At 39.7% G+C, this 27750-nt stretch overlaps 1 protein-coding gene across 3 annotated transcripts in view; it reads left to right on the forward strand.

Moving 5' to 3' along the window:
* The first annotated feature begins 4449 nt into the window (after nucleotides 1-4449).
* Nucleotides 4450-27750, forward strand: part of SLC25A13 (solute carrier family 25 member 13) — a 96753-nt gene continuing 73452 nt past the window's right edge. Inside the window, exons 1-4 of one of the 3 annotated variants that reach the window (XM_021538373.3) lie at nucleotides 4450-4599; nucleotides 6726-6740; nucleotides 10434-10448; nucleotides 27656-27709. In XM_021538373.3, the coding sequence (XP_021394048.1) occupies nucleotides 4588-4599; nucleotides 6726-6740; nucleotides 10434-10448; nucleotides 27656-27709 (96 nt within the window). In that variant the 5' untranslated portion in view covers nucleotides 4450-4587. The remainder of the gene's footprint in view (nucleotides 4600-6725; nucleotides 6741-10433; nucleotides 10449-27655; nucleotides 27710-27750) is intronic. The other 2 variants (XM_021538374.3, XM_021538375.3) reach the window with 2 other exon arrangements.

A 27750-nucleotide genomic window follows, 5' to 3' on the forward strand; every position in this document is an offset into this window, starting at 1 on the left:
GAGATAGTATTTCATTTTGAGATGGGAAATCTGTGAAAATACAGTACCATTTGTATGGATTTTAAAATTAATTTTTCATACTTCAACATGCTGCTTTTCCTTGAACTATTTAAATGACCAGTTTGTTTTTTTTTGTTAGCAGAAACACTGATAGACAATGAATTTTAGACATGCAGGTAAAAGTACTTGAAAATCTTGTTTTAAGAAAGGGAATAAGATCATATTTAACTGACCTTCTCAAAAATCACAAATAAACAACAGGGTTTAAATTAAGAATATGTGTGACTTAAAAGTACAACGGCAAAAAAAGAAACATTGACAATCATTAAACAATTTTATAAAATAACCAGAAAAACAGCAAATACATTTGAGGAAATCGTGATCTGCAGTGAATATCCTTCAAACAGAAGAATTGTGAATGATTCATTCAGAGTGAGTCATATTTTATTAGAGAAATTCTCAGGGTTAGGCCTACTGTGCAAGCAAAAATTCTTGGCAAAGAGTCACTAAAACTGATGTGCTAACTTACATCAGCCAAACATCCTTTACTAAGAACAAAACAAAATAAAAAACCCATAGAAAGAACAAAAAATCCACACTAAACCTTTTACCTAAGGAAGGTAATACTGCTTTGTGCCTTTCTTAAGACTTCATTGATGAAGAGAGGTCAATAAAGAGCTTTAGAAAACAAGATGTGCTCAGGAAAACCTTGTGTTCATTTCCTTTTAACATCCAACTCTTTCCCACTAGGATTGAGGCCCCTTGTTTTTTTTTTGACTATCAGCTGTACTTGTAGGGAAGATGTATTTGGTGCAGTTTTGTGCTAAGTTAACAGACAGGAAAATATCCATGTTGCTGAACATACAATATAACACAGAAGGAGCCTTTTGGAAGACAGTTTCTCAGTTGTGAGGCAGAGAAAAGGTATACTGAAGATAATAGCTCAGTAATTTGGATAGCAGCACAGATCTTGAAGGCCTTGGGTCAGTCTTTGCTTTATCTCAGCTATTCACCAAGATAGTTAGTAATCTAGGTCTGTACAGTCTGATTTTTCCAATTCCAGTCCTCTCCAGACTTTCCCAGACCTTTCTAGATCCAAGAAGATATTTATTGTCTTTTAAGCTACGTACTGCAATGCCTACATTTTAGGGCATCTTGCCCATACAAAATCCAGAACATTGCAAGAGAAATCATAGAAACAGTTTGCTGAACTTGCAAAGTAGTAATAGAAAGAGTAATGAATAAGATCCAAAATAGCCAGCACACTGAGCTCTGCCTTACACTGTCAATAGGTAAATGCTAGTCCTTCATCAGTCGTTTAGCAAGTCTAAAAAACCATGAGCCCCAGGCTGTTGGTCTCTTCGGGGTAACTGTTAGTAAGGTCAGCAAAGATCCTATGTGTGTACAGAGATATGTTGCCCTGCTATACAATACCCTCATAGTTAAAACACCAAGTAGTGAATCAGCTCTCATTCTGTCTTCTACATGAAAACCATCAAAGCCTAATTTTTCAGCTCAAGGACAGTGTCCCGATACTTAGCTGTGACTTCTCTTAGGAACAAGCTGCAGCTCTTCCTGCAAAATCCATCCCCATGTGTACAAACAAGTTCAAGATGCCCTATTAGAAGAGAGCACAAAGAGCTAACTCCAGGCTGTTTCTCATTGTAGAAGGAAGCCTTGAAATCACTGTGCGCTCTGTTTTGTATTACATGTGAAATACAGGAAAAAAAAAACATTGGCTGGAGCCACACAATGTCCTGACTTCTCTAAATAATCCTTGTATGCTTTGCAATGAAAACTGACTCACAACTTCACCCTCATCTTATTGCATTCTACCGTATAAAAGAGTCATGTTTCTCTCCAGTCCAGCTGATCTTGGATCCTTCTCTCACAAAGACATGTCTTCACTAGAAAGAATGACAAATGTTCCTCCTCTCTTCCCCAGAGCAGTTTAAGGCTTTGTGGTTAAAACATACTGAAATGAGTATGACACATGGGCTTGAATCTAACCTCAATCAACAGCGGACTTTGAAAACAAGTTGCTTGTGTGGCTAAGGAGAGTGCTGTAGTCCACTACAGTCATATTGCTTGCCATCTAAAATGTGAACATTATTAGCCTTCACTGCCTTTTCTCTGAAGATAAGGAACTTGGGCCGTATTTGCCTTTTGGTCATCATCAGAGACCTGTGAGGCCAAACTCAGGTTTGAGGTGCCTGGAGCTCTTGAAGGATGGGAAATGAAGCATATTTAGACTAGATAAAGGGCATTTTTTGAAACACTGGAACAAGTTGCCCAGAGAGGTGGTATTTCCCCATCCCTGGAAATATTCAAACCAGTAGAAGAGTAGATGGGCAGAGCTCCTATCCAAGCTGATCTTGAATAAACTGAGTAAGCTAATCTGATTGAAGATATCCCTATTCATTGCAGAGGACTGGGACTAGAGAACCTTCAGAGATCCCTTCCAAAGCAAACAATTCCATGATTCTATGATTCTAAGTGTTAAAAGAGGTCAAGTGCTATTGCATTTAGGGAGCAGGTGAAAAAAGCTTTCCAGGATCATCCTTTTTCACTCACCTCTCTGAATTTCACCACCAGTCTACTTGAAACATAGGCACTTTTTTGGGTTGTGTTTTTACTTGGCAATTAGCTCAAGACCATGTGTCAGTATAATATCAGAATTCTAGTAATTTTCTTAGCAGTATTAAATTGAAAAAAATGCTATTGAAGCCTGTTTTCACAATAGGACTGAATTTCAAGCTCACATTTAAATATCCTGACTTATGAACATACACAGAATGTAGTATTTGTATCATAAGACAATTGTTATGCTATTTTCTCGACATAATTTTTCTCTTCTTAGTGGTATTAAAATAATCGAAGATTGTTTTCTATTGTTTATAAATGGACTGCTATTACCTATTCATTTATGACAAGGTGACAGTATTTACTTATCTAGTTTGCAGATAAGCACTACATAGTCTGTATTTATTTGAAAAAGTGGGGTTGGAGGAAGGGCTTTGAGTCTGCTTTGATCTAATTACTATTTTCTAGGTCAGAGAGATGCAGCAAGACGAGAAAAGTTGTGCTGTCTCACAGAACAGCTGAGCACATGCAATGAGCACACATACGTGGAGCAAGCGGAAAAGGAAGAGAATGCAGCAAGTGGGAGGTTTTTACAGGAAACTGAGACTGGGAGACTGCTGAGAAGGGGGTATATCTGCTGCTGGGCCTCACTGGTGATGGAAGAAACTTCCAAGGGTCACAGGGGAGATTATAATTTGCCCAAACACTGGAAGTAGTTCACTCGTTGGACTGAAAACATAAATAGAGATATTCTTCACAGATTTAGTGGGCAAGTATAGATATGTTTATGAATCCTTACAATTTCTCTAAGATGATGAGAAATCACCTTCACCTTCTCTAAGGTGAAGATGCATTTAGGAATCCTTATCATTCCTCTACTGTCTCTCTCTAGGACAACTAATAGCAATCAAAGAGTTAATTGTTTTTGGTTTATAATGCAATAGATATCTCTGAGATCCTTTGTCTTTTTAGCATCTTTACAGTTGAAGGGAAAGTGCTGAAATATCTACCTCAAAGCTATGACTAACTCGATACATCATTATTAACTTGAAAACTTGCCCTGGAGCTGTTCTTGCAACCTTTTAGCTACATGCACGTGGCAAGCTCCCTGCCTCCACTGCCATTCCCAGTCTGCCCTAAAATCCCCCAGAAGCCGCGGACGAGCCAGAGCGGGCACGGGCAGCCTGACGATTGCGCCGGCGGCAGCCACGGGCCCGCATCCCCAGCGGGGCACTGAACGTGCCCGGGCAGCCTGTCCTAGGCAGTCTGCGAGCCGCCCGTGGGGCTCAGCGTGCCACGCCTGTGGCGGTCCCGGGTACAGCCCTGGACTGCGGCGGGGCTGCTTGTGTGTCACATTCATGGTGATTTAGAAACGAGCACAGCATTGACAAAATTCGGCTTGAAGGCACACCTCCTTCCTGGGACATCCCAGAATGATGGCTGGGGATGCTGCAACTGGATGAAACATCCCTCGAACAGCAGATTGTCTTGAGGGGAAGAAAACAGCGCTGAGTTTGATGTGAAGGTGTTGGCACCCTTCCGCTGCTCGCCCCCGGGGTCAGCAGCGCGAGTCACCAGCTGCTGACATGGTCCCCGTCCCCAGCGGGCGGACAGGCTGCGGGGCCCCCAGGAGCTCGGAGCGCCCGTGCTGGGCCGCCAGCCGTAACCGTGGTGCAACCGGGAGGGCAACTGGGCCCTTTACAGGGATGAGGCGGTGCTCGCCCCGCAGCGCCCGCGTTCCGCCGGTGCCCGAGGCCGCACCTCCCGCCGCCTCGCCCGGCGCCCAGCGCGGAGCCCGCAGGGACGCTCCGGGCCGCGCCGGGCGATCACGGGGCCGCGGCGGGGCCGGGCGGGGGCGGCGCCCCATCCCTGCCTGCGAGAGCGAGCGGTGACGGCCGGCGCCGGCGGGCTGGTGCGCAGGCGGGGAAGCTGCGTGCCGCGGTCGGAAGGGAGGGGAGCGGAGGAAGGGAAGGGACGGGAAGGGGTGGCCGCGCCGGGCACAGCATGGCTGCCAAGGTAAGGCACCGCCGCCGGCGGGCGGGCGGCGGGGAAGGGGCCGCGGCGGGGCGGCTGCCGGGTTTGACCTCGGGCCTGTCCTTGACGAAAGCCGAGGTGGCGCCTCCTCTTCCTCCTCGCGGCTCGGCGGCCGCTCGCCGCCGGCCTCGGCGAGCGGGGGGTGGGCAGCGGGCGGCCCCGCGGCGAGGATCCGCGGCTGCCCGCGCCGGGAGCAGGGGCCTGAGCTCCCGTTGCAGTGCATCATCGGCATGAATGACACTGCACGGCGCCTCCCGCGGCCGGTGCCGGTGCCGGTGTCGGTGCCGGTGTCGCTCTCGTCGGCGAGGCCCCGCACTGCCCCTCCGGGCACCCGTGCCCTGGCCCGGCCGCGGCTCCGCCAGGTGCCTTTGGGCCCAGCAGTGCCTCGGCGAGAGCCCCGCCGCGCACTCGCTGCAGTGTACAGATGCACGCAGGTACACGGACACACGTGTCGTACATGCGGACACGCTCGCCGCTGTTTGGGCGAGAGGATGCAGCCCTTTCTCGGGCTGGCGGCTGGCAGGGCCCGGAGCGGGCACGGATGTTGGCCCTGCCCTGCTTGCAGGCCTTAGCGCGATAGTCCCTTTCTGCTTTTTCTCCCATTTTTCCATGTACCTTTTTACCTTCTGCTTTCGCATCTGGTTATAAGTTCCAACGATTTTTGCTTTTTGGTGCTGTCCTGTCAGGCATAAACCTGCTGTTTAGGCTTTTTTGCTGATCAGAAGAATAAACAAATTGAAATACGTTATTTGATCACCTGGTAATATACTCCCATCCCAGAGAAAAAAAATAGTCGTTTGCTGGATCAAGGCCATATCTAAAGGGAGATAAAATTAGACGAAGTGTTGGTGTTTCAAAACTTACTACTTTCAGTAGGTTTCATGTTTGGATACTGACACTTCAAAAATAAATTACTCTGTGTCCTTTAATTGAAGTCAGCGGTGAAACTTACATGGAGGAAAAATCAGGAAACAAATCTTCCCCAAACAACTCAAAGCATGGCTTAGTGTAGCCAGAGTTGTGTGCTCCTTTATTTCAGCTAGGATATGATAGAGCTGCTTTGGTCAGCACCTTTCTCAGTAAGAATGTAGGTTATCTGAACTGCAGGCTCTTTTAGTGGATTGAGCAATATTTGATTCCTCATTGCTAGTGTATATAAAGCAGTCATCCCCAAATCTTGTGTTCACTATTTGTGAATCTCAGCTGACCTGTCTAGCCTTTTTAAAAATTTTTGATTGGCCACTGTTCATACACACATGGCGGTTATACATGACCAAACTATTGGTGTTTAAAGACTTAAAAGTCTTCTATTCTCTGACGTTTTGAACCTTTTACTTATTTTCTCTTCTCCAAGCAGTGGTTTGTAATCTGCAATCCATTTTAACCTATGCTAGTCACTTATACTTAAAAATACTTTTTGTGTAATTAGTATTTGTCTAGTTGGGTAGACATGTGTGCTTCATGCTACACATTCGTGTGGTGTCCTTCTTTAGGCTGGATTTCTTACACAGTTCAGATCCCTAAAATCTACACAAGCATATGTTGGAAAGATTCAGCACTTTATGAGACACTTAATTGAATATTGTATATGTCAGGTTACATCCGGCTTGGCAGAGAGATACCAAATAAAAAGAATAATGGCTTAATTGTCATGTCATAAGCATTCTTGGTATATTGCAAGGCAGATTGTACCCCAGGGTGTACAGTCCTCACATAGCTTCCGAGGAAGGCTTCTGGTTTGTAAGCCTAAACACATTCTGAGAGACTTATGTTAAAAACAAACAAACAAACCAGAACTGTGAGCAGCTAGCATGGATTAATTGCATTACCCTGTGGAACTTCAAAGGGATTTTTGTCTTCTTCAGTTGAAACAGTTAAATACAGGTAAATTTCTATTTATACTGAGGTCAGTAGCAAAATGTAAGTAGCATTTTGTACTTTGAGGCTAACATCTGAGCTTAGGTTCTGCAAGCACACGTGAATACCTTTGCCAGGGAAAGAGCTTCTGGGCCTCAAGTTATTCACATGTGCTTGCAGGCACGGGCCTTGATTTGTGTTCTAACTTCCTCACTGATGCATCTCAGTAATGTTTGCCTTTTTCACCTCAGCCAAACAATGGACTGGTGAGTTAAATGCTTTTTCTAAAATTTCTTTTGTACTTTTTCCTTGCCAGTGTCCTGCATGACCGCTTCCTTTAATTTTTTTAATGATACCCTTTTTAGGCATATGAGTCTTTGGGATTGATTGTAATTGGTCTTTGCTTGCAAGATTTCAAATGTTGACATATTAAGCAAACTCTAGGAATTCAGTCTCTCAAAAGGAAAACCCAAATAGGGTACTGTTAAGACTGCATAGTTAAGCACTCAGGTATCAAGAAATGGGCACTACAGCCCAGTTTAATTTCCTTCATTGTATACAGCTCAATGTTTGCACCTTACACAGCATTTTACACAATGTATGTTACACATCGGTGTCTTTTCTTAAACTTTGAAAACATTTTCTGAAACTGTTCTGGGAAAACTCCACTATAAATTATATTCACACAAATTTCCAGTAAAAAACAGAGGTGAGATTTTCCAGTAGATTTTTACCCCATTGGTAATTAAATTACCATCCTAGGTACTGGCTTCTTTTTCTGCTTTGTGCTATGTAGAACATCTTTATGCAGATACAAAGCACTAATACTTTATGTAGTGTGTTTTGCTTATTTCTTCATTTTGAGTGTTTAACAATGCAATCACAATGTTGTTTTTCTGCCCTTTAGCCAGATAGTTCTAAAGAGAATTTACATAGTCTAGCTAATGCCCCTTGCTGTTCACCTGGTGTGTATTTTACAGCAAAATTAAATGTTTGTGTTGAGTGAATGTCAGTTACGTTACCCTTGATCTCTATTCTGCTACAAGTTCTGGGCATAGCTGCTGTCTCATGCATGTGCAAAGTGTGACTTGCTGTCTTTTTCAAGTTCTACTGCTTGGTAAAATATAAATATATTTTCAGCAGAAGGTTCTAAGGTATGTCTCAATGAGACTTCTTTCTGTATTTGATTTTGCCTTTGCTACTATGTTAGTTTGTCTGTTCAACTTAAAGTCAGAAATTGATATTTATAATGGGGGTTAGTATATATAATATTTTTAATCTTTATATTTCATAGTCACTAAGCTACATTCAAAACTGTTAAAAATTGCATTAATGAAAATTCCAAACTCAAATAATTTTGATAGATAAATCAAAGCCTAGAAAACTGTAAAAATAGTGGCTTAGTATGGAAGCACTTGAACACCATTACACTTTATCTCTGCTGTAGATAGCATGTGATAAACTTCTGTAATTGTATGGAATGTGTAATAACGATACAAGAGTTGATTTTTAAATACTGTGGAATATCTCTGTTTCTAATATAATTGGTTTTTTGTGTGTTGTGTGTGAACTTTTATCCATTGGTCATGTACTGGTTGCCTGTACTACCCAGAATATATAAGTTATTTTAAAATTACTGTCTTATGAACAAAGTGAACACAAACATCGCATGCTAGAAAAGCTAGTTGTAAAATGACTGTTCAAGTGAAGGCATGAACCTTACATCAGTATCTGATGGGACTTGCTTGCATGCTTAATTTTAAGTGCATGTATAAATCTTTCTAAGACTGTTCGAACCACATCAAGAATGTAACAAAAATAGATTTGTTGCTGACTTATGTGACAATATTTGGGATAGCTCTAATGCAAGGTAAAGAAAATTTGTTATGCAATTTTCATGTGTTTAACTTTTTTTTTTATTCTCTTTTCTCTTGTGTTTTCCTGGAACTGTTTATTATGGAAGCTGTATCAGTGGAGTTAAATGTTGTTTCTGGTTACCTTTAAAATCCTAAACCTTGTCACACCAAAAATAGTTAGTCCCCAGGCATAGGCTCCTTGTATTTCTTGGTGTTACTACAGTCAGACATCTCGCACTGAACACCAGTCCCGCAAGATACATCACCTCAGCTGTATTAACTGGAGTTCTGTGAGGGATCGATACCACTGGCCTTGCCTCTACAAATCTTTTTGTCTGCAGAAGCGATCCAGTGCCTGACCTGGATTATATAAATTAGTGAGGTTTGGGTAAGCAGCGATTGACTGCAGACACAATGGCAATGCAGTTCTAAATAAACATGATTGCAAACAACACCAAAACTATTAGATGCTGACACAACCATGCCACTTTATTTTGCTGCCATGCACACCCAGTGTGTCCTTTTGTGCATCATGCAGCTCTGTTTTACCTCTTTGTTCAGCTCCTTCTTCCGTGCTTGTTTTCCTGTGCTAGCAGTAGTGTGGAGTGTGCCTGGGAACAGATTAAACTTGCTCTTCTTGCCCTCAATCGTGCCATTCTTCCCTTCCTCCAGCAAAATGGAAGAGAAGAATTGCATTGTATTGGACATGGATTTGTTGGGCCCTCAGAAAAGAAGAGTGAGGGATTCTGGCATCATGATGGGCTCCTGTGTCCCTGAAAGGAGTGGAGTCCATTGTAGACAGGCTCCAGCCACTCAATGAGATCAGTTGTGGAGAGGAAAGTGGTTGGGGAGTAAGGAGAGAGCAGTCCATTCTCCTGAAACACCACAGAGATTATGTACTGTAGATTTAATAGTGTTATGGCATTTAATGATGCCATGGTAATTTTTTGGATGTGATAGCACTATGTAATATCCACATGGGAAGTCCTGTTGCTAGTCTGTACAGGTCCAGCAGTGCTTGCTCATGCTTAGTTGTATTTTGGATCTGTGCAGAAATATGTAAATTCTTTTATGTATCATAAGACTCTTCTTTCCACTTTCCCCTCAGAAAAAAACCATGTATTTATGCTGCTTATGACTTATTACTGCATCCTGATTTCTTAAGAGACCAGAATTTGCTTGATAGAGGGACGTTGAATTTGTATGAGTGCTGATAACTTCAGACCTTTTCTAAGTACAAAGTAGCATGAATGATGACTGCAGCTGAAACAGAGGAGAAGCCAAGTCATTTACTCCACTCTCCTGCCTGTCATAGTTTATGTATTTAGTTCAATTTGGTTTCTTCTATACATAAATTTTTGCTTATGATGCGTACCTTCAGGAGAACTGGTTGAGTCCCATCTCACAAGACTCATGTCATGCTACAGTGCCCACTGGCAAGAATAATCCCAGGAAAGACACTCATGGAGCAATTCTGATGTGGAAAAATTCCATACAGCTCTCTGCCGCAGTGGACACTGAGTTACCCCAAAAAGAAGCTTTATTGCAGTGGGGGTTTTGTCTCATTTGAGTTTACCTGTGTCTTGGTACTACTGTTTCCTCTCTGACCCCACCCATCCTTATCAAAGCAATGTGGGGCAAGAGGAGGTGGTGGAAGAGGTTGCTTTATGTCTTCAATATGTTAGGTACTGATGGCATCACATGTTGCAACTGCCAGTGGTTTTGGCAAGTTTTTGGAACTTGCTCCTTTCTGTTATGGTATTCCTGTAAGAGGAATTGCAGGATGACTTTGCATCATGTATAGCCTAGGAGAGAGCTACTGGATCCAGCAGTTGTATGTATACCTTGTCTTTTGTGATGCCTGCTGAAAAGTATTTAAAGTTATCTGTTTTTTATCACATTGGGAAATAATCTGGTCTTTCTGTGCAGCTTTGTGTCACAGGAGGTTAGAGGAGCTCTTCGGAGTGTGCCTCAATTCACATGTTAAAGGCACTCCTCCTGGAGCTGTAATGTAGACAAGTTTACAGCCCTGAATGATAACAATGTGTCTTCTGACCAGCGTGTTTAGGCCAATATCTATTTTATTTGTCTATGTTGTCCAAGGAGTATGACAAGGAGGTATGTGATACTGTATTTCCTGGAAGATGGAATGAATGTGCTGCTGAATTTTAGCTTCATTTTTGCTTTTTATCTATGGAATTGCCTCTGCTTTGGCTGTAGAATGGCTTTACCATACTGAATAGGGCCTGTGTGTTTGTATGGTGCCAGACCTAAAGTTGCATAAGGCCTCTAGGCACTACTTGACTCTGCTAATCATGCTGTTTTGCTTTAGCTACAACATAATCTTCAGGAACTGATGTTTTATGGTGCTAGATAACTGTGGCTAATAGAATGTAAGGTTGCATGTTTTCTGATGCATTCTGTTTCTCAGTCATTTGCAGAGAGACAAAGAAGTCCTTATAAAAATACTCTATATTCAATTGCTTTGGAATAAAGCAATTTCAGCTGAAGCTGTGTTAAAATACTTAAAGGAATACTGTAAATGCAGTTTTTAAAATAATGTCATGCTATTTACAAGATCTTAGAAACAGGCAATTTCAATTATATTCTTTACCAAAAATGTTACTTGACCTGAACAAAATCCAGTGTGTAAAGGATGAAATTGCTCACAAGCAATGGGTTGTTGGCATTTTTCTTTTCCTCTGAAGAGGAAAAAAATAAACATTTGAGAGAGAGAGTGGCAAAGTGACTGCGTGTACACCAACAATGTGCATTTAGAGAAGAAACAGAAGAAATACGGCTTGTTGCAGGACTAATCACATTCCTCTTGTTGGATACATGAGATCCCTAAACATCAGCTGCTGGATTCATATATTTATGATGTCTTGCATGCCTAGGCAGCCTGAAAGAAGTGTTTTTGTGCTGACCGATATGGTCACTCTTTGAGTCTTCTTGGAGACTTACACTTTGGCCATATGAAAACCAATTTTGGGACAAGATTATTTTTTACTGTTCTTTAGACTAACATCTCCATGCCTAACTTTTTTACCCACTTGACTTTGGAATTAAGAAATGTGACCACCGTGCTACCAGAGCTGTCTGGAATTGGTACGAAAACAGCCAGTGTGCTCACTAGGGAGCATCTAAGGCAACCAGTGGGAAATGAAAGAATTGGGATGAAGAAAAGGAAAGTCCCTGGAGGATCTTTAAACAGGCAGGGCCATTGCATTGTATTGTTACAATTCAACGCAAGGACTGGGGACATGAGGTGTGGGCCAGAACCTGATTCAGTTTCTAGCCATTAGGGTACCCAGCTGCGGGGTGGGAGGAAGATTTGGATTCTCTGTTGCCAGCACTGTTGATGCATTTTGCATGAACTATGCCTCCAGCTGCCACAGCTTTGAAGGGTTGCTGCCTGGTGCTCACTGCCAATGTGCATTAGACATGTTGCATGTGTGGTTGCTGGGTGCCTGGTCAGCATGTCTGAAATGTCTGTACATGCTCAAATCAGGGCTGCGGCAGTTCTGGATGTGCACCTTGGTGAAACTTCTGGAATCTTAAAATCTTAAATTGCATGTGACTTTCTGCTTGTACAAATGGAATGGTTTTTTGCATCATGCTGTGACTAGAGGTAGTGGAGTGTGCTAATGGATCAGACGCTCAGAGGCTGAGCAAAGTGGAGTTTGCAAATACACAAAACACGTGTTATATTTGTAGAGGGTGCACTGAGATGGGCAGACTTGTGCCCACACAGCCAGACCTTTTAAAAATACTTTTAAAATCATAGTATCATCACTACTTTCATAGCTTTAGGATCTTACTGGTTCTTCTTTGAAAGCCAAGGCAAGGCTAGACCAGATCTCTAGGATTGGATCTTTTCCTTCCTGTTGCTGGGCTGATTGTTTCTCTGCTCTGATGCCAGTGCTGAACTTGCTCTTCTGTTGATTGTGTTGGTGTGCAGAGGTACCTGTTTGTTTCCTGAATACCAGGTCACTGCAGTTTTTGAAAGCTAATGGTAGCCATGAAGTTGTGATTTCACTAAAAGACGATTCAGTGGCAATAGTAGGGTAATGTAATGGTTCAGGGGTGAATTGGAATGGATAACTGGGCAAAAAGTGACACAGTTTTTTTATTTAGCATGTTTATATTGGTTTTGTTTGCATCAGATCAGATCAGTTCTCTAGCACGATTCACAGGAAAGCAGTTTAAAGAGTTATGTGGATGGCACTGAGCACAGAAATACCTTAAGCTATAGGACTATTTACTGGTGTGCATTTATAGATACTTTTACATTTTCCACTGCTCAGCAGAGAAATGAGAAGGTAGGGTTTTTTACTTTTGGTAAGTGTTTTGTCTATTATCAGCCATGCTTCATGCTAGGATAGCCATAGAGGTTGTAGGGATTTTTCCCTAAAGGTAGGAGATGTGGTGCAAGAATGTAGCCATGCGCATGTAACTTTATTATTGCATAGGCAAACTTGTGAGATTGTCTAGAATTAATTGGTCAACTAATTACCCACTAGTTATTTACATGCCAGTGGGCTAAAATTTAAATTGAAAGAGGGAAAGTAAAAAATGGAACTGAAACACCAAGAAAGCTTTGTCATAATTTTTCTGTTAAATGTTTGTACTCTTTTAAAGTATTTTGTCCCATTTTCTCTGTATAGCCTAATACCTAGACTGATAGGAATGTTTTTAAAAGGAGTTTTCTGAGTAAGCAGGAGTTAAAAATCAGTCTTCCCTTGCAAATGGTCTCTACTGTTGTGTTGCTTTTGTTTTTTTTTTAAAAGATGTGTCTCTGATTGTCTTTTTATGTATTCAAAAGTGACCTGACTTTGCTGTAGAAGGAGTAACTGCCACATGCTTTAGGCAAGTTTGTGGTTGGTTTTGCCTTGATTAGCCTAGCTGGTCCCTACAAGTTTTTTAACAGTGCTGATCAGCCTTAGCGCAGCACCACACACAGATGACTGCAGCCTTAGTCTGTAGGAGTCACACAGCTGGTGAAATTCTGTTCTGAGAAATGAAATCTTAACTGTCCAGAAATTTGAGAAATTAAAGGAGGATGACTTTGATGACAAATACTGAAGATGAAGGAACCTTGAGAGCCATGCGATAATCTGTGTTTTATTTTCCTTTGATTGGTAGTTTTTGAATGATTGATACAGGTGTGAATTTTAAGGACTATGTCATCTTATGAATTATCCATGTTAAATTTATAAAGGTCAAAACAAAAAACAAAGCTACAGAGGGGTTTAATGCATTTGTGGTTTATGATACTGTTGCCTTTATGACTTATGACCTCGACGTGCCCTTGGTCTTGCTCCCTACCAGCCAGTCCATGTTAGCATCAATAATATTAGTTTATCCCTTCAGTGGAAGACCTGATCTCAAAGGCTCTGGACCATAGCTGGAGGCAGGGTACTCTGTGAACAGACACCTGAGACCTTTCTTGGGATTTGTACTTGTGTTGGTTTTTTTTTATTTTATGTTTTTTGTTTGTTTTAGTTTGATTTGGAATTTTTTTAACCCAGATAAGATATTTGGAAAACTTAGGCAATCTAAGTTTATTGTAATAAATAGTACTACCACAATTGGTGATTGTGTCAGTGTTTCCATTCTTAAATGACAAATTTTCTTTACTCTGCACATGTCTGTAGTCTTTTCACATTTTTGGCATTCATACTGTTAATATTTTAGGTGACTGTGATTGCAATGAATAGAACAGGTAACCTGTCTTGAGGCTGTTAATTATTGCTCCACAAACTGTCCTTATGACAGCTGAACCCTTCCCAGACCTATTAGTGCTCTTTGCATTATTATTAGTTCTCTTTGATGAAAATCAGGTGCAAATAATGGAAAAAGATGTTAACGCTGCATCTTATTGCATACAACTAATTAAATTTGATGTAATGTGGAGAAAAACACAGTCAAATATTTATTCAAACCTGTAAGATTACTTTTTTGTCAAGTGCGGTGCTTTGCAGAAAGCTAATAATGAATGTACTCCAGCACCTCTTTTGGGTATCTAGGACAGGATTGTCTGGCAGCAAAACAGACTGATCAGGGAGGCAAATAGTTAATGGTATGTTGTAATTTGAAGAAGAATCCTGTAGAAACTGAGCATTTTAAAGCTCATTAAATGCTTTTTGACCAGCATATATTATCTGATAGAAGCTGCCAGAATACAGAATTAAATTCACCTGCTAAGGTCCAAGTTTTGGGGAGCTGGCAATAGTAGTCCTAGAGTTGTAGTTATCTGTAGAACTATTGTTAGATTATATTGAGATTAGCCACAAATTATATAGCTGGAACTTGATTGTGTCTTCTTTTCAAAACAGAAATATCAAAGAATAATTTTACTTGAAGGGTATTAGTATTACACTTAAAGGGTGCCATCTTTAAATTATTTTCCAGTCTTCAGGTCCCACTGTGAATCAATCCTATGTGAAGATAATGTATACTGTAACTCTTAATGTCTAGTTTTTGGGGTTTTTTTGGTTTTTTTTTTTAATTCCATCAGTTTAAAAATTTCAAGGCTTTTAAAGGTTATTTTTGCAATTACAGGGACCTATCAGAAGAGTAATACATGTGCTTTTTACAATTATGATTGTTATGGTCTTGATGATTAGGGTAATTGAAGGATTGAAAGAGTAAACTTGATTTCAAAGCTAGAATATAGAAGATGTTGTGTATCCAGATGACCATAGTTATTAGACAGCCTTATAAATGCATAGAAGCAGAGTTTGTTTTCCCTTCTCCTACAGAAGAGGAGACTGAGGGGAGACCTCATCACAGTCTAGAACTTCCTTGTAAGGGGAAGAGGAGGGGCAGACACTGATCTCTTTACTCTGGTGACCCGTGACAGAACCCAAGGGAAGAACCCAAAGTTGTGTCAGGGGTGGTTTAGGTTGAATATTAGGAAAAGGTTCTTTCACACAGAGGGTTTGGGCACTGGAACGAGCTCCCCAGGGAAGTGTCACAGCACCAGGCCTGACAGAGTTCAAGAAGTGTTTGGACAATGCCCTCAGGCTCATGGTGGGAAGGGCATTGTCCAGTCATCCTGGGGATGGTCCTGTGCAGGGAGGGGGATTGGACTTGATGATCCTTGTGGGGCCCTTCAAACTCAGCATATTCTGTGATTCTGTGGTTCAGATGTTTTTGTGTAATTAGTAGTGTGAAATATCAAAACCATGGCTGTTGAGTTGAACAGCTGTTGAGCAAATCTAAAAGATATCATTCCTGAGCAGTTGTGGAACTGCCTAGGGAGGGAATTTTTTGGAGTCAAAGTCTTAGTATTTCCTATATAGCTGAACAAATTTATTTGACTGAAAACTTCAAGAAAAGTTTGAGAACAGAGATTTGATGTAGTTGAATTTCACTTGTTGTTTCCCCCAACAGAGTTTATTCTTTCTCTGGTTGTGACACTGTGATCTTGTTGGTACTTCCTTTGTAATTGAAATTTGATTTACTGGAATTCAGATTGTTATGTAAAATTCCATTGATCAGAGATTTTTCAAGCTCCATGCACTGTTTTTTATTTACCTTTTCACATTTTTCAGTTTCTGTAGGTGAATACTACCTGATCTTTATTCACCAAGGATTTAAAAATATTGTTTCCTGGAGCCAAGCTTCATTTCTGTCTGAGAATATAAGTTTAACTTAATGGGAAATGGAATGTTCAAAGAAGGTTCTGTGGCAGGTTGGAATCTTTTTTTAGAGCTAGCTTTGCAAGGAGATGTGAAGAGAAAAAATTAACTAGCACTCACTGTACTTTGTTTTTCATTCTGACATTGTGTACAGGGAAAAATGCCTGTAGATTTCAGAATATGGAAGGGTACAAAGGGTACACAATTTCTTTCCTGATGATGTTTGCTCACTACTTAAAAATGCACTCAGTCAACAGGGGAGGAGGCTTTCATGAGGATGATCCTAAACCAAATGCCAATCATCCAGGTAGCAGGAGGAAGAAATTCTAATTTCCTTTATATTTTAGTTGCTGTTCCTTAGACCAATTTCCCTGAACTCTCTCAGCCAGTAGAGTCATCATTTTGGAGGTTTTGGGTTTTTGCTTCAGCCAATGTATATGTAATTCTGGGAAGTTATCAAAAGTGCCCACTTCATCAAAGTAAAGCAGTAAATTAGAGTAGTTTTAAAGCAATAAATTAGAGCAAATTATTAAGTGTTGGAGTAGCTTGAGCAGCATCTGACTACATCTTTCATCAAAGGTTGATGGATGCTAATCAAAATGCAGGTAACATCTCCAAAACAGGAAAGGCCATCAGCAGGAACATGGCGAAGATTCTACATCTGTGCATGCAACTCTGGTTTAAAGGTCTATGTTCAAATGTGTAGGCATGTGGTTTCCTATACTGAGAAATAAAACCTCTTGTCTTAATGCCTCTTAGTAGTGTGTGCTTATGGTGTGGCTTTGCTTTTTTTTTTGCAGTTCTTTTATGTCAGGTGCCCTCTACATCTCCTTAGGCAAGTCTGGGATTTGGTGTGGGCTCTTAGTGCGGGAGAGAGACTGGGATGTTGCCTCGTATCAGTAGCAAGGCAGGAGTCTCCCTACTTAAAAGACTTAATTGAAAGATATGTCCTGCAATAGCAGTCATGCACTATGATCTGTCCTTCATTATGTGACTTTTCCTGTCATATCTGTCCATTGGATGACCTGATGTGTAGGTCTTATTTTAGGATATAAGAGGTCCAAAAATTAGTATTACTGAATACAAACAGCAGACTTCATTGCTGTTGTCATTTTTCTCTGCCTTGGAAATGCAACCTATTTCCAATCTTCCCTGAATCCTTGGCTGCTAAAACCTCTTGGTCACGTATTTTATTATGGTAGTTTTTATCATGTTTGACAACTACTATTTGATGAAACATCGCTGATTTAACAGATCTTTGACAGAAGAAACCTTTAAGTGAGGCACTGAGTATGAAAAGCCATTAGAAAAACAAGGTATGTAAAAATACTGTGTCTGCCTGATTCCTTCTCTCAGCCCATTGTGCAGTCTGACTCTGACTAGAGAAATCTTCATGTGTTTAGGAGAAGAAATTTTTGAATAATTTCACATTTCCATTAAAATAGTTTTTGTCACTGACATCAAGTCAGCCTTCCTCCTTCCTGTCACTTCACCTGTCTAAGACTGCTTGCCATTGTGTGTCAGTCTAACTGGAAACTACTTTTTAAAGATCATGAATTAGTCCCATGTTGATGCTGTTCAAAAGGAAGAAAAACATGGCAACAACAAACTTTATACAACTGCTTTTACTCTGTTCACAGACCTAGATCAGTCACTTGGTTTGAATCTTTGCTGTTAAGACTAACTGGTGTGAAGCAGCAGGTTCAGTCTTTTCTGCATTGTGAAGGTTATACTACAGGAGTTTTGAGCCTCTTTTGTCTCCATAAAGAAAAGAGTGGTGTAAAACTCTTAATGACTTTAAAACTCTTGGAATTTTTCCATTACATGAAACCTATAGATTCAGTATCTCAGGTATGAGAATAGCCCAGACCAGAATACTTAATTCTCAAGTGTGCAAGCATTCAAATCTTATATAGTTGAAATAGCACTTAATAGTTCCTTATTCTGTGTGCCTTTGACAAGTTGATAATAAATCAGCTTTTCCCCCTTTTCCTGTAGATGTGTGGTGAGTGAAAGAAGGGAGCACTGAACTCTTGAAAATGATGGAAATATCTTAGCAAAATATGTACAGAAACGCTGCCAGATACACTTGTTTTCTTCCAGTGTTTTTAGGAAGTTTTGTACGGAATGTGTGCCTACAATTCTTTTGTGCCTTTGAAAACCTGGGGCTTTGTGTTGTGTATGACCCACAATTTGATCAAACAAAGGTGTATATAATGCAAACTAGTGTGAGATCTCCTGACTCTTCTGTTCACTGCAGATTTTCTGGGGTAGTACAAGTTGTGAAAGCTGTGATGTGTAATCACTGATTGATCACCCAGCATTTTTTTGAGGTAAAGCATTAAATTTTTGTGTTTCGAAGTGCTGGATCAACTGGTCAGAAAGAGTTTTTTTGAATTCTGCTACAGTTTTTCAGTTGGGGCTAAAATGTAGGATACTATGGGATGGCAGACACGCTGTTCTGAATTCATTTGGTGATGTCAGGGTGCTGACATCAACCTAAGTGTCCAAGGAATGAAATGGAAGAGCTCCTGGTTACTGGGAGAATAAAAGAAAAGTGATAGGTCTTCTCTAGTGTCTTAAACACTGCTCTGTGTTTGTTAAGCTGGTATTTTTAGAGTTTAGTTTGACTGCAATTCCCTCAAAGCAAATATAAGTCCATTCCTTGGAAAAAAAAGGTTTGGTATTGTTTTCTCCTCTGCTAAAAATGCTTTCCTGAAAGCAATTTTAATGATTTTGCCTTTAAATTCCCATCTTTAAATCAAAATGTTCAGTTTGACATCATCATCATTATTTCCACTGCAACCAAGTGATCTCACAAAAACATTCAGCGGGCAATGCAGCAGAAGTAAATTTAATGTTTTAATGAAACAGTTACTGGTTTATGCAAATATCTATGATGAAACAGACTCAGAGATGAGAAGCCAAAATCATTCAAGCTAAAATCAGAATAGTTTGTAATTAAAATGCTGAAAATGTTTCCACAGTTTCCTAAGGAGATGAGAAGATTTTAATTATTGTTGTCAGGTATCTTACAACTTAGGTGAATTATGGAGAGTTATTGTGAACTCTTTAACAATTTTGACTGAGGTGTGGCAAGTCAGTGGCAGATAAACCCTTAGGATTACAGTGGCAGCATTGCATAAAAAATACAGGTCTTCACTGGTTTATTTTATATTCCCACATGAAACTGCAAATTATTTCCAAGTACCCTCTTTAATAGCTTCACTTTTCAGTTCAGATCTTTAGCAGGAATGAAGGTCACACAACCAGAATGTCCTGTGGCAGCTGTGTAATCTGCTAATATTTAAACATCAAGCAGTTGTTTGTTGTTAATATTGAAGATAAGAATTGTGAAATAAAATGTTAAACTGCCTTTACTTTGTACTCCCTGTCTTCAGGGAGATTATGTAATAAATTTAAACGAAAACCCATATGGTACTAGTTGAACGAACAGTGATACCCTTGTTTACAGGCAAAAGGGAGTGTGTTTGCAAACACATTTTTTGGCATATGTATTTTCAGATGACAGGTAAAAATCATTAAGAGAGAGAGATATTTTGTTAATGTGAAGGTCTGGGTTTTCCATAGTCAGAGGCTTATGAACATGTTTATGTGGGAAAGGTGGATAGTTACTGTGACTCAGCTTTCACAGACCATGGCCGTGCTTCCCATGATCCAGTATGCCACTGTGTTGAGTACTGTAGGGATAGAAAAAAAGAAAAATAAATGACATACTTTTTGTGTTTCAAGTAGGAAAGTGTTACCTTTTGCCCAAGTATGTTCTGGAATGCTCCTGTTATTTTTGTTAGCTATGGGGAAGAGTTCCTGACCACAGGATTTTAGTTTTTCTTTGAGTCTCACCATTTATAGCCTTTTAATAATTTTACTTGATGTGTGTAATGTTGTTTCCCTTGTGCAGATGTCATTTGTTCTTTTCTGAGACCTGTGGTGTTAAATGGCCTTTTGTCTTGTCACCTACCCATTGCTTCATTCTGGTTAAAATACATATTCTGTGCTAATAACATTGAGTGCACGTAAGATTCATGCTGCCCTAATAGTCTGCCATTTTCTCTTATAATTTTTGAATGATAACATGTAATTCAGTTTTCTTCACTGTCTGCTTTCTTCAGAAACTGCTTTCAATCCTGCAGTCGTTACACGAGAGAATTTTCCTATCCTTTGCTTCTTTGGGTGAGATGAATGTTTTTCTGCTAGATGTAAGCCTCTAGAAGACAAATTGCTGGAACTGGGATGACTGCTTTTGAAAGATGAACATGAGGCAATTGATGTCTTCAGCTTATGGTCAATGCACTGGTTGTACATTAGCATTATTGTTGTAACAAAGCATGCCCTGGGAGAATCAAAAGGGAAAGTCCGTAATCTGGGCTGAAGTAGCCACCAAGTATGTTTTATCAGGTTCATAATTCTTAGATAAGACTCTGTTTCTGAAAGGTGTAAGGAAGCAAAGTAGCAGCATTAACATCTATAATCTCATCCATGTGTGATGAGTGGGAGTGGGTATTTTTGAAAAATACCCATGATTGGATAAAAAAGTGTCACTTGACCATTCTCAGCAGCTCCTTTGAAAATAAACTTTTTTATTGAAAGACCCTGATATATCTTATGTAGAATTATTTCATTCTTCAAGTGAGTGGTGAGCTCTGGTTTGCTGAGATACACAGGAACATTTAATGTTGCGTAATGGCCATCACAACGTGGTTCACTTGTGTATCTTTGGATCACTGTCCTGAGTAAAAATGTGTTGTAGAAGAGCTATGAGATAATAGGAAATATTACTGAGGGAGAAGTTACAGTCACAATACAGTAGTACTTTATGATGGATATATAGTGATTGGACAACTGGGCTTTTTCTGATAGTAGCAAGTGAAAGAAATTTCTGTTTTTAACAAAGTTTTGGTTTTAAGGTTCAGTTTCTTACTGTGGTGTAGTGTATCAATTTTGTTGCCGGAATGATAGCATTTGTATCCTTGTCCTAGTCTGGAGACTGACTCCAAATAGTCCTGTTTGTTCCTAACTCCGTTTTCTGATAAGTGCTTAAAGTTTGGAGTGGTTTGTGTTGGCCATAGTATGGTGCTTTTTCCTTTAGTTAAATGATTTTGCTAAGCAATGGCAATGCCTAGCTATTTTTACCTTTGTATTGGAGTAGTTTTATTGTCCTTCTGTTTTCCAGGTTTTTAAGTACAAAAATTGTACAAGTACATACTATAAAGATATTTTCACATAGCATCGATTAGCTGATCTTAGAAATTGTAGCAGTTTTTCTTTAGATATGTACTACTCCCACCTTGGTTTCTGTACTTACTTGGAAGTATTGGACAAACTGGACAAGGATTTTCCTGTGTGTATGTAATCAGTAACTGTGTTGGTCCCTGATGAGTTTGTGTGCAAAAATACCATGGTTCATTGGGAGTCTCCTTGTGTGAGACCCATCTTATGAACAAGCCATCTGCATCTGCTCTGGGACTTTGAAAGTAGGATCAAAGCTAGAAGGTTAATTGCACAATAAAGTAGGTTTGTTAGCTTTGATGCACTTGGGGGAAGCGAGGCTTCCACCTCCCGTGGTGCAGAAGACTGGGAATTGCCCAGAGATTTAAAATTATGATGAAGTGAAGATGGATGTGAATAGTTTTGCTTGAGATATGCTGTCTTTGTTAGCTAATAAATTAGTTCTGCTTCACCAATGTGTGGGGTAGACTCGGCAAAACTGCCTAGTTTGAATAGTGCTTATTCTGCATCTCTTCATGCTCAACCAGTCTGTAGGATACGAAAAGATCCTACAGAAGATTGCTAATTATTGTCAATAGCATTAATTTATCTTAGCTTCACCAGGTGTTATTAGACAAATTAATACAGTAACTGCTGCTTAGTGTAGGGTTAGACTTTTGCAAAGTGTAGTTGAAGTGTTTGTGAGGATCAGAACTTTGATCAGATCTTTGGAAAAGAAAGGTTTTTGTCTCAAGGCTGATTGTGCTTAGACTGATCAGGCTGGATGTACCTACCTGCTTGGTAGTTATCAGCTTCTCTTGCAGTTCTTCTTACCCTAAGCCTTTGGGCAGATATGCCAAATGCTATCTGAACTGTATTTTCGAGGATAAATACTTGGTTTATTGTTAAGAAGGTCTCTTGAGAAGGTTTTTGATCTGTGTTCAGTGCCAGCTGTCCTTGCAGCTGTCTGATTCTCTGCTCGGTGAACTAGTCCACATCTTGCTTGAAATCTTCCTTATAATGTCAAGTTCTACGTAGTTCACTTGCACTGTAGATCACAGTCAAGTTCTTTTACTGTAGAATGAATGGCAGTTCTTTTGCTGGGGTGATAATATGCATGTTGGACTAAGAGAAAACACTTATTGAGGCAGCTGAAACAGGAGACATTGTCCTGCACAGATGCTGCACAGAACACTTGTAACTTAGGATATGGGTATGATGATGGAAAGCAACCAAGGAGAATGGCTAGATTAGAAGAATGAGTATATATTTTTATGGTAGTATTAGCCTAAATATGGAAGAAAGATGATTCTCATCTACATGAACAGGTTAGTTGTATTAAAATAAAAGCTGGAGTGTTGTCTTAGCATAATACTTAAACAGTATTAATGGGTTTCTGGTCTGAATTCAGACTTGGCCAGTAACTGTGCTCTAACTGGTTTCCGATATTCCAGTCAGTCATTTAAACAAGAATGTAAGGTCAAACCCCAGTTTGATCTCCTTTGGAGTTGCACATTTGAAGTGTATATGTATACTTTTAGCCAGAAGGAAACATTATGATGATCTAATCTGACCTCTTACATAAACTGGGCCACATGTGTTTGAGTCTTACAGGTGGACTCAATAACTTGTGATGAAACTAAAGAATACCCCTACAAGACATAAGGTTTCAATTTTAATTTGAGGTCTTTTAGTGGTATGAAGTACATTGCATTCTTTAGTTGTGTTTAAGAATGGATGAACTTCTGAAAAATAATCTTAATCTCAACACAAGTTACAAGAGCTTGTGGTCATTGTTGAGCCTTTCATCAGACATCTTTTCTTTGTATGTGTCTGTAGATGGTGTTCTCTAAAACTAAACAGAGTGAGCTCACCATTGTCAGTCCTGCCACAGCTCTGGCTCTCTGCTTGGAGAAGGACAGCTGTTCAGCATCTTACCTGCTTAGTGTCAGGAGGTTTTAAAGATACTAAGGTGTAGGAGGGCAACCTTACCTCTTTTTCCTTCACATCTGAGTTGTATTTGGACTAAACTAAAAGAAAGAAAGGGTATGAGGTGTTTATCTCTTTATCTTTGGTTAGGACTTGCTGTTGTTGCAATAAACTTTCTGGAATATTGTAGCAATTCCCAAGTATTCCTGGATCATAATCACCTTTCTTCTCTGATAGACTGTGGCTATCAAAGTGATCTTTGCCGTAAAGGTGAGATGAGGAGATATTATTTTTTTGCCATTGGTACAATTTTCCTACTGCTCTTTTCCTTTTTTGCCCATCCATGTTGTTGTTCTTTACTGGATGGAGCACGCTATGTTATTAGTCTTTCTGTGTCTTTTGATACCATGCAATCTTTCACAACCCGTTTCTTCTACCTTGTGTATGCAAATATATTAATACAGTTGGTTGGGAATGTAATATAATCTTTGAGTCTCAGTGGATTATGTTTTCTTGTGTTGTACAGTGTTGAAACTCAAAATGTCCCTCAAGACATTTTTACTCAAAATGTCCCTCAAGACATTTTTGGAGGTTCCAGGCCCTGGTCAGAGGCATTTGCGACCCTGGCAGGCAGCTGGAAACAGCTGTGATTTTGAGTTTGAGCCATGGAATGAGTTACCAACTTTGAAGGTGGAACAAGCAGTCACAAAAGTTTAGATATTATAGTAGAAGTAGTTACAAAGTAGAGGGGAGAACTTTTTAGTATTGCACAGGGGGGGTTTAACGCCTGTACAGGGGGTTTTTTACTTTGTACATGGGGGTCAGAGGTTTTGAGATGGAAGAATGTAGGCCGGTCCTGTTCCTCCTCTTTCTTCTTCCTTACCTCCATGTTCTTGATGATGTTGGCACTTATGGATTGGTTTAGAGTAGAAAAGCACCATTTAATATAGGTATAGGTATTGGGGAAAAACTGTAAACATGTATCACGTAATGTATCATATAAAAGATAGCAGCAGCCCTGGGCGGGGGAGAGAAGAAGAAGACAGCAGATAGAGAGGGTGTCAGGGGTGTGTGTGCCTCTGCCTGAGCTGCTGAGCAAACTGCAGCAGCCTGAGAAGACAATCTTTTAGATAGCTTACAATAAACTGCCTTGAGACCGAACAACAAGAGGCTGCTGAGCCTTTCTTTGGAAGCACGGGTTGGAGGAGAGACTTTACCACCACACGGAACCCCTGAACCAGGCCGGGGTTCCGACAGTACAGTAATATTTTAATGGAAAAATTCTGCATTTAATTTTGAGTATTGAAATTAGACTGAAAATGCATGTCTCTGTAAATTGAGCATAAGTCAATAAGGAGAATAAAGGTCTGCTGGAGAAAATGGGCTGAAATTAAGGTCAAGGTGCAAGGGAGTCTAAACATATGACGAGCTCCAGCATGCAAATCAGTCTGTGTTACTATCACAGAGCTTTCCCTTTCTCTGTGCACCCTTGGTTGAGTGTTACTGCTAATGGGAGGGATTCAGCATTTGCAAGTGCAGTTCTTATATTGCCTGTTCTGTCTCATTCTTCATATATATTATAATGCACGTGTACACACAGTATGTTGCTAAAGACTTTCAGTTGTATACCTTAGGAATGAAAATCCCTGCTGGTATTTTCTATACATTATCCCAGTCTTCCCTGTAGAGTGTTCTAACTTGATTATAATCCTGCACTTCGGTTGATGTACTCTGTTGTCTCCTGGGTTTTTTAATAATAAATATTGTTTGTTGGAGGGTTTTCTTCACTGAACTTTACTTAATAGAAGTTGCTGTTTTATTTTAAGTGTGTCTGTTACATAGTATTTCTTTGTAAAGAGCAGTGACAAAATTATTTCACTCAGATCTCCTTTGTCAAATGCCTTCTCATGCCACCTTAGAGGTATTAGGCCTGCCAGCTCATAGCTGGTTTTATCTTTATGGAGAAAAGATGGACAAGTCTTTCCAGTAACAAAACTTAATCACCTGAACCCAGTTATGTGAGAGTCAGCAATATCACCTGAGCTGACTGATGGAGAAACAGCTTTCATCTGTGGGTCACTTTTCATCAAGCATGCTACCTGTCAGCTTGCAGTCTTGTTGGCATCAGGTTACTTAGCCTTTCAACTGTTGACATAAGAATTTACAGAATGGTATGGAAAGTAATATTTTGCCCTTTTCTAGAGTGGGAATCTTCTAGTAACACCTGTCATCAGGATCAGTTTTTATGGCTGTGTATGCAGCTTCACCCTTGCCTGTAGCTGGGTATGGATGAAAGTATGGATGAAAGCCTGAATGAAATACTTCCCTTAGCCACTGGTATGGCTGCATTAGCATCAGTCTTCCTGAAGTTCTCATGTAATATAATAGAGGGTCTTTTCTTCCAGTTGGGATCAGATACACCTTTCAGAAAGCACATTAGTAGATGGATGCACCAATTAACATGGTGTTAACTGTGCCTTTCCTGTATGCTGGGGAATGGAAGAATGAGGAAGTAGACTGTGGAAAATGGGGAAAAGTTGTGGTATGCAGCCACTGCTTGGGCTGTTAGTCTGCAGTTCTTCTGTGCATTCATTGACCTAACCAACTTCAACCTATCTTTCAGTATTGAGAGTAAAAAACCCCACTCAAATTCTCCTGTAATCAAAAGGGGGCTGAAAACTGGTGGCTGACCTGTGAGCACATCTCCCAAGTTTCTCAGAATTGTTAATAGCAATGAAACGAAAGGAAAATAGTGTCAGTTCATGTATCTTTTCCTTTCTTTTCTCCCTTGGTTTCTTTAGGCTTAGCTTTCTCTGACAGTATAAAATTTGAATTTTAAGACAGATAAAATATGATACTGATTTATATTTGCTGGCTAAAGATGTTTGAAGTGTCTTTGCTTCTATAGTGGCAAGGTTCTGGATTGAAGCAGCATATAAATACTGCTATTTTTTTCTTTCTACAGAGTTCCTAAGTGCTCTAGACTATCAGATTTTTACAGACAGGGGTTAAATTAAATCTCTGCTCACAGTGATTACATTTAGGACAGCTTGCATTTTAGAAAACATAAATTTTTATATTCTTAGCTTCACAATTACACTTTGATTTTTTGCAATACTTTCCCATAGATTTCTGTGTAGACATAGGATTGGGACTCCAGCTGTGGACTTTGTCAGTTGACCATAGGTGTGGTTTTTCCCTTTTAAAGAACTTCTAGAATTTTATAAGAAATCTTAATCATAATTTTTTCTTAAAATACTCTGGGTTTTGGTTTGGTTTTTGGGGTTTTTTGCATGTTTTTGTGGGGTTTTTTGTTGTCTTTTTTTAGTTTTTAAATGAACCATCTAGGGTGAGGACAAACTTATTGAAATTCATCATTAAGTGTACATGTGAGGATATAATGCTGTTGTACAGACTTACACAGACTCCTTCCATTTTCTGCAGTAGGCCAGTATGCTTCTAGAAGTGCATTGTAGTCACATTTGCCTTTACAGTCTACCATTGCTATAAAGAGTTAGGAAAGGAAATAGTGTTCTATTGATAACATTTCTGATGTTTGATTCTTAAGTGAGAGTAAGATTGTGTGTCTTGTCCTTTGGCTGTTCCCTGTCACATATTTTTTGAAAATCTGTTTTGCTTGCAAAGGATTTGTTTTTTAAAATTTGGAATAGATTGATGTTCTGAATTGACTTGTCAGATGAGAGTTATTATGTTAGCAAGCAAGATTTATCAAGGTATCCGAAAGAAGGAAAGGGGAGCTATAGAGGCACAGACTGAGGGGACACATCCACTTACTGCCAAAAGCAGCAAAAGGATTGTATGGTATATCAACCAGGATAATACTGATGGACTTACTCCTTAATGGGTTGACTATTTTTTGATTCAGTATTTTGAAAAAAAATCTATTTTGGACTTGTGGCGATAAATATAACTTAGATTTTGGTTTGAACTTGCTAATTTGATCTGCAGAAAAATCTAGATACTGTAGATACTGCTTTCTGAATTAATCTCTTTAAAAAGATCTACACTGTAAGTTTATAATGGTGTAATAAACCAAATAGTTACATTGAAATTCAGTTTTTTTATGGAGCCACTTTCTTGAACAAATTTGTGAGTCATTCTTGCCATTTATCACTTATGGGCTGTGTATGGTACTCTGAAATCTTTAGGTGAAAGGTGCTGTAAGTGTAAAAATCTGTGGTAAAGAGAGTATAATGCTGAATCCCAGCAGAGAGGTATGCTATAGAGATGTGATTCTTGAATGTCTTTATGACTTGTTAATGTGTGCTTGTTTAAGAGTTGCAGGATTGCATAACAAAAGCAGAACAAAAAATGTTGAATAGCCTTATGTAAGTGTGAGATGGATAAAATGAGCATGGCCAACTAAAACAGTGCCTAATTTATCCAAGGTGAACATTTATTTTCATCACTCATTCTGTTGTTTGTGTTCTTGTTTTGAAATGACACTTTGACACCTTTTGTGTAAGCTATGCATATTAATGTAATTGTATTTACTTGTAGGTGGCTCTAACCAAAAGAGCTGATCCAGCTGAGTTGAAAACAATATTTTTGAAGGTATGTGTAAAGTAAATATTTTACTCTCTCTGCTTAATTTT

The sequence above is a fragment of the Lonchura striata genome, chromosome 1 (genome assembly GCF_046129695.1).
Source record: "Lonchura striata isolate bLonStr1 chromosome 1, bLonStr1.mat, whole genome shotgun sequence".
Classification (NCBI taxonomy): domain Eukaryota; kingdom Metazoa; phylum Chordata; class Aves; order Passeriformes; family Estrildidae; genus Lonchura; species Lonchura striata.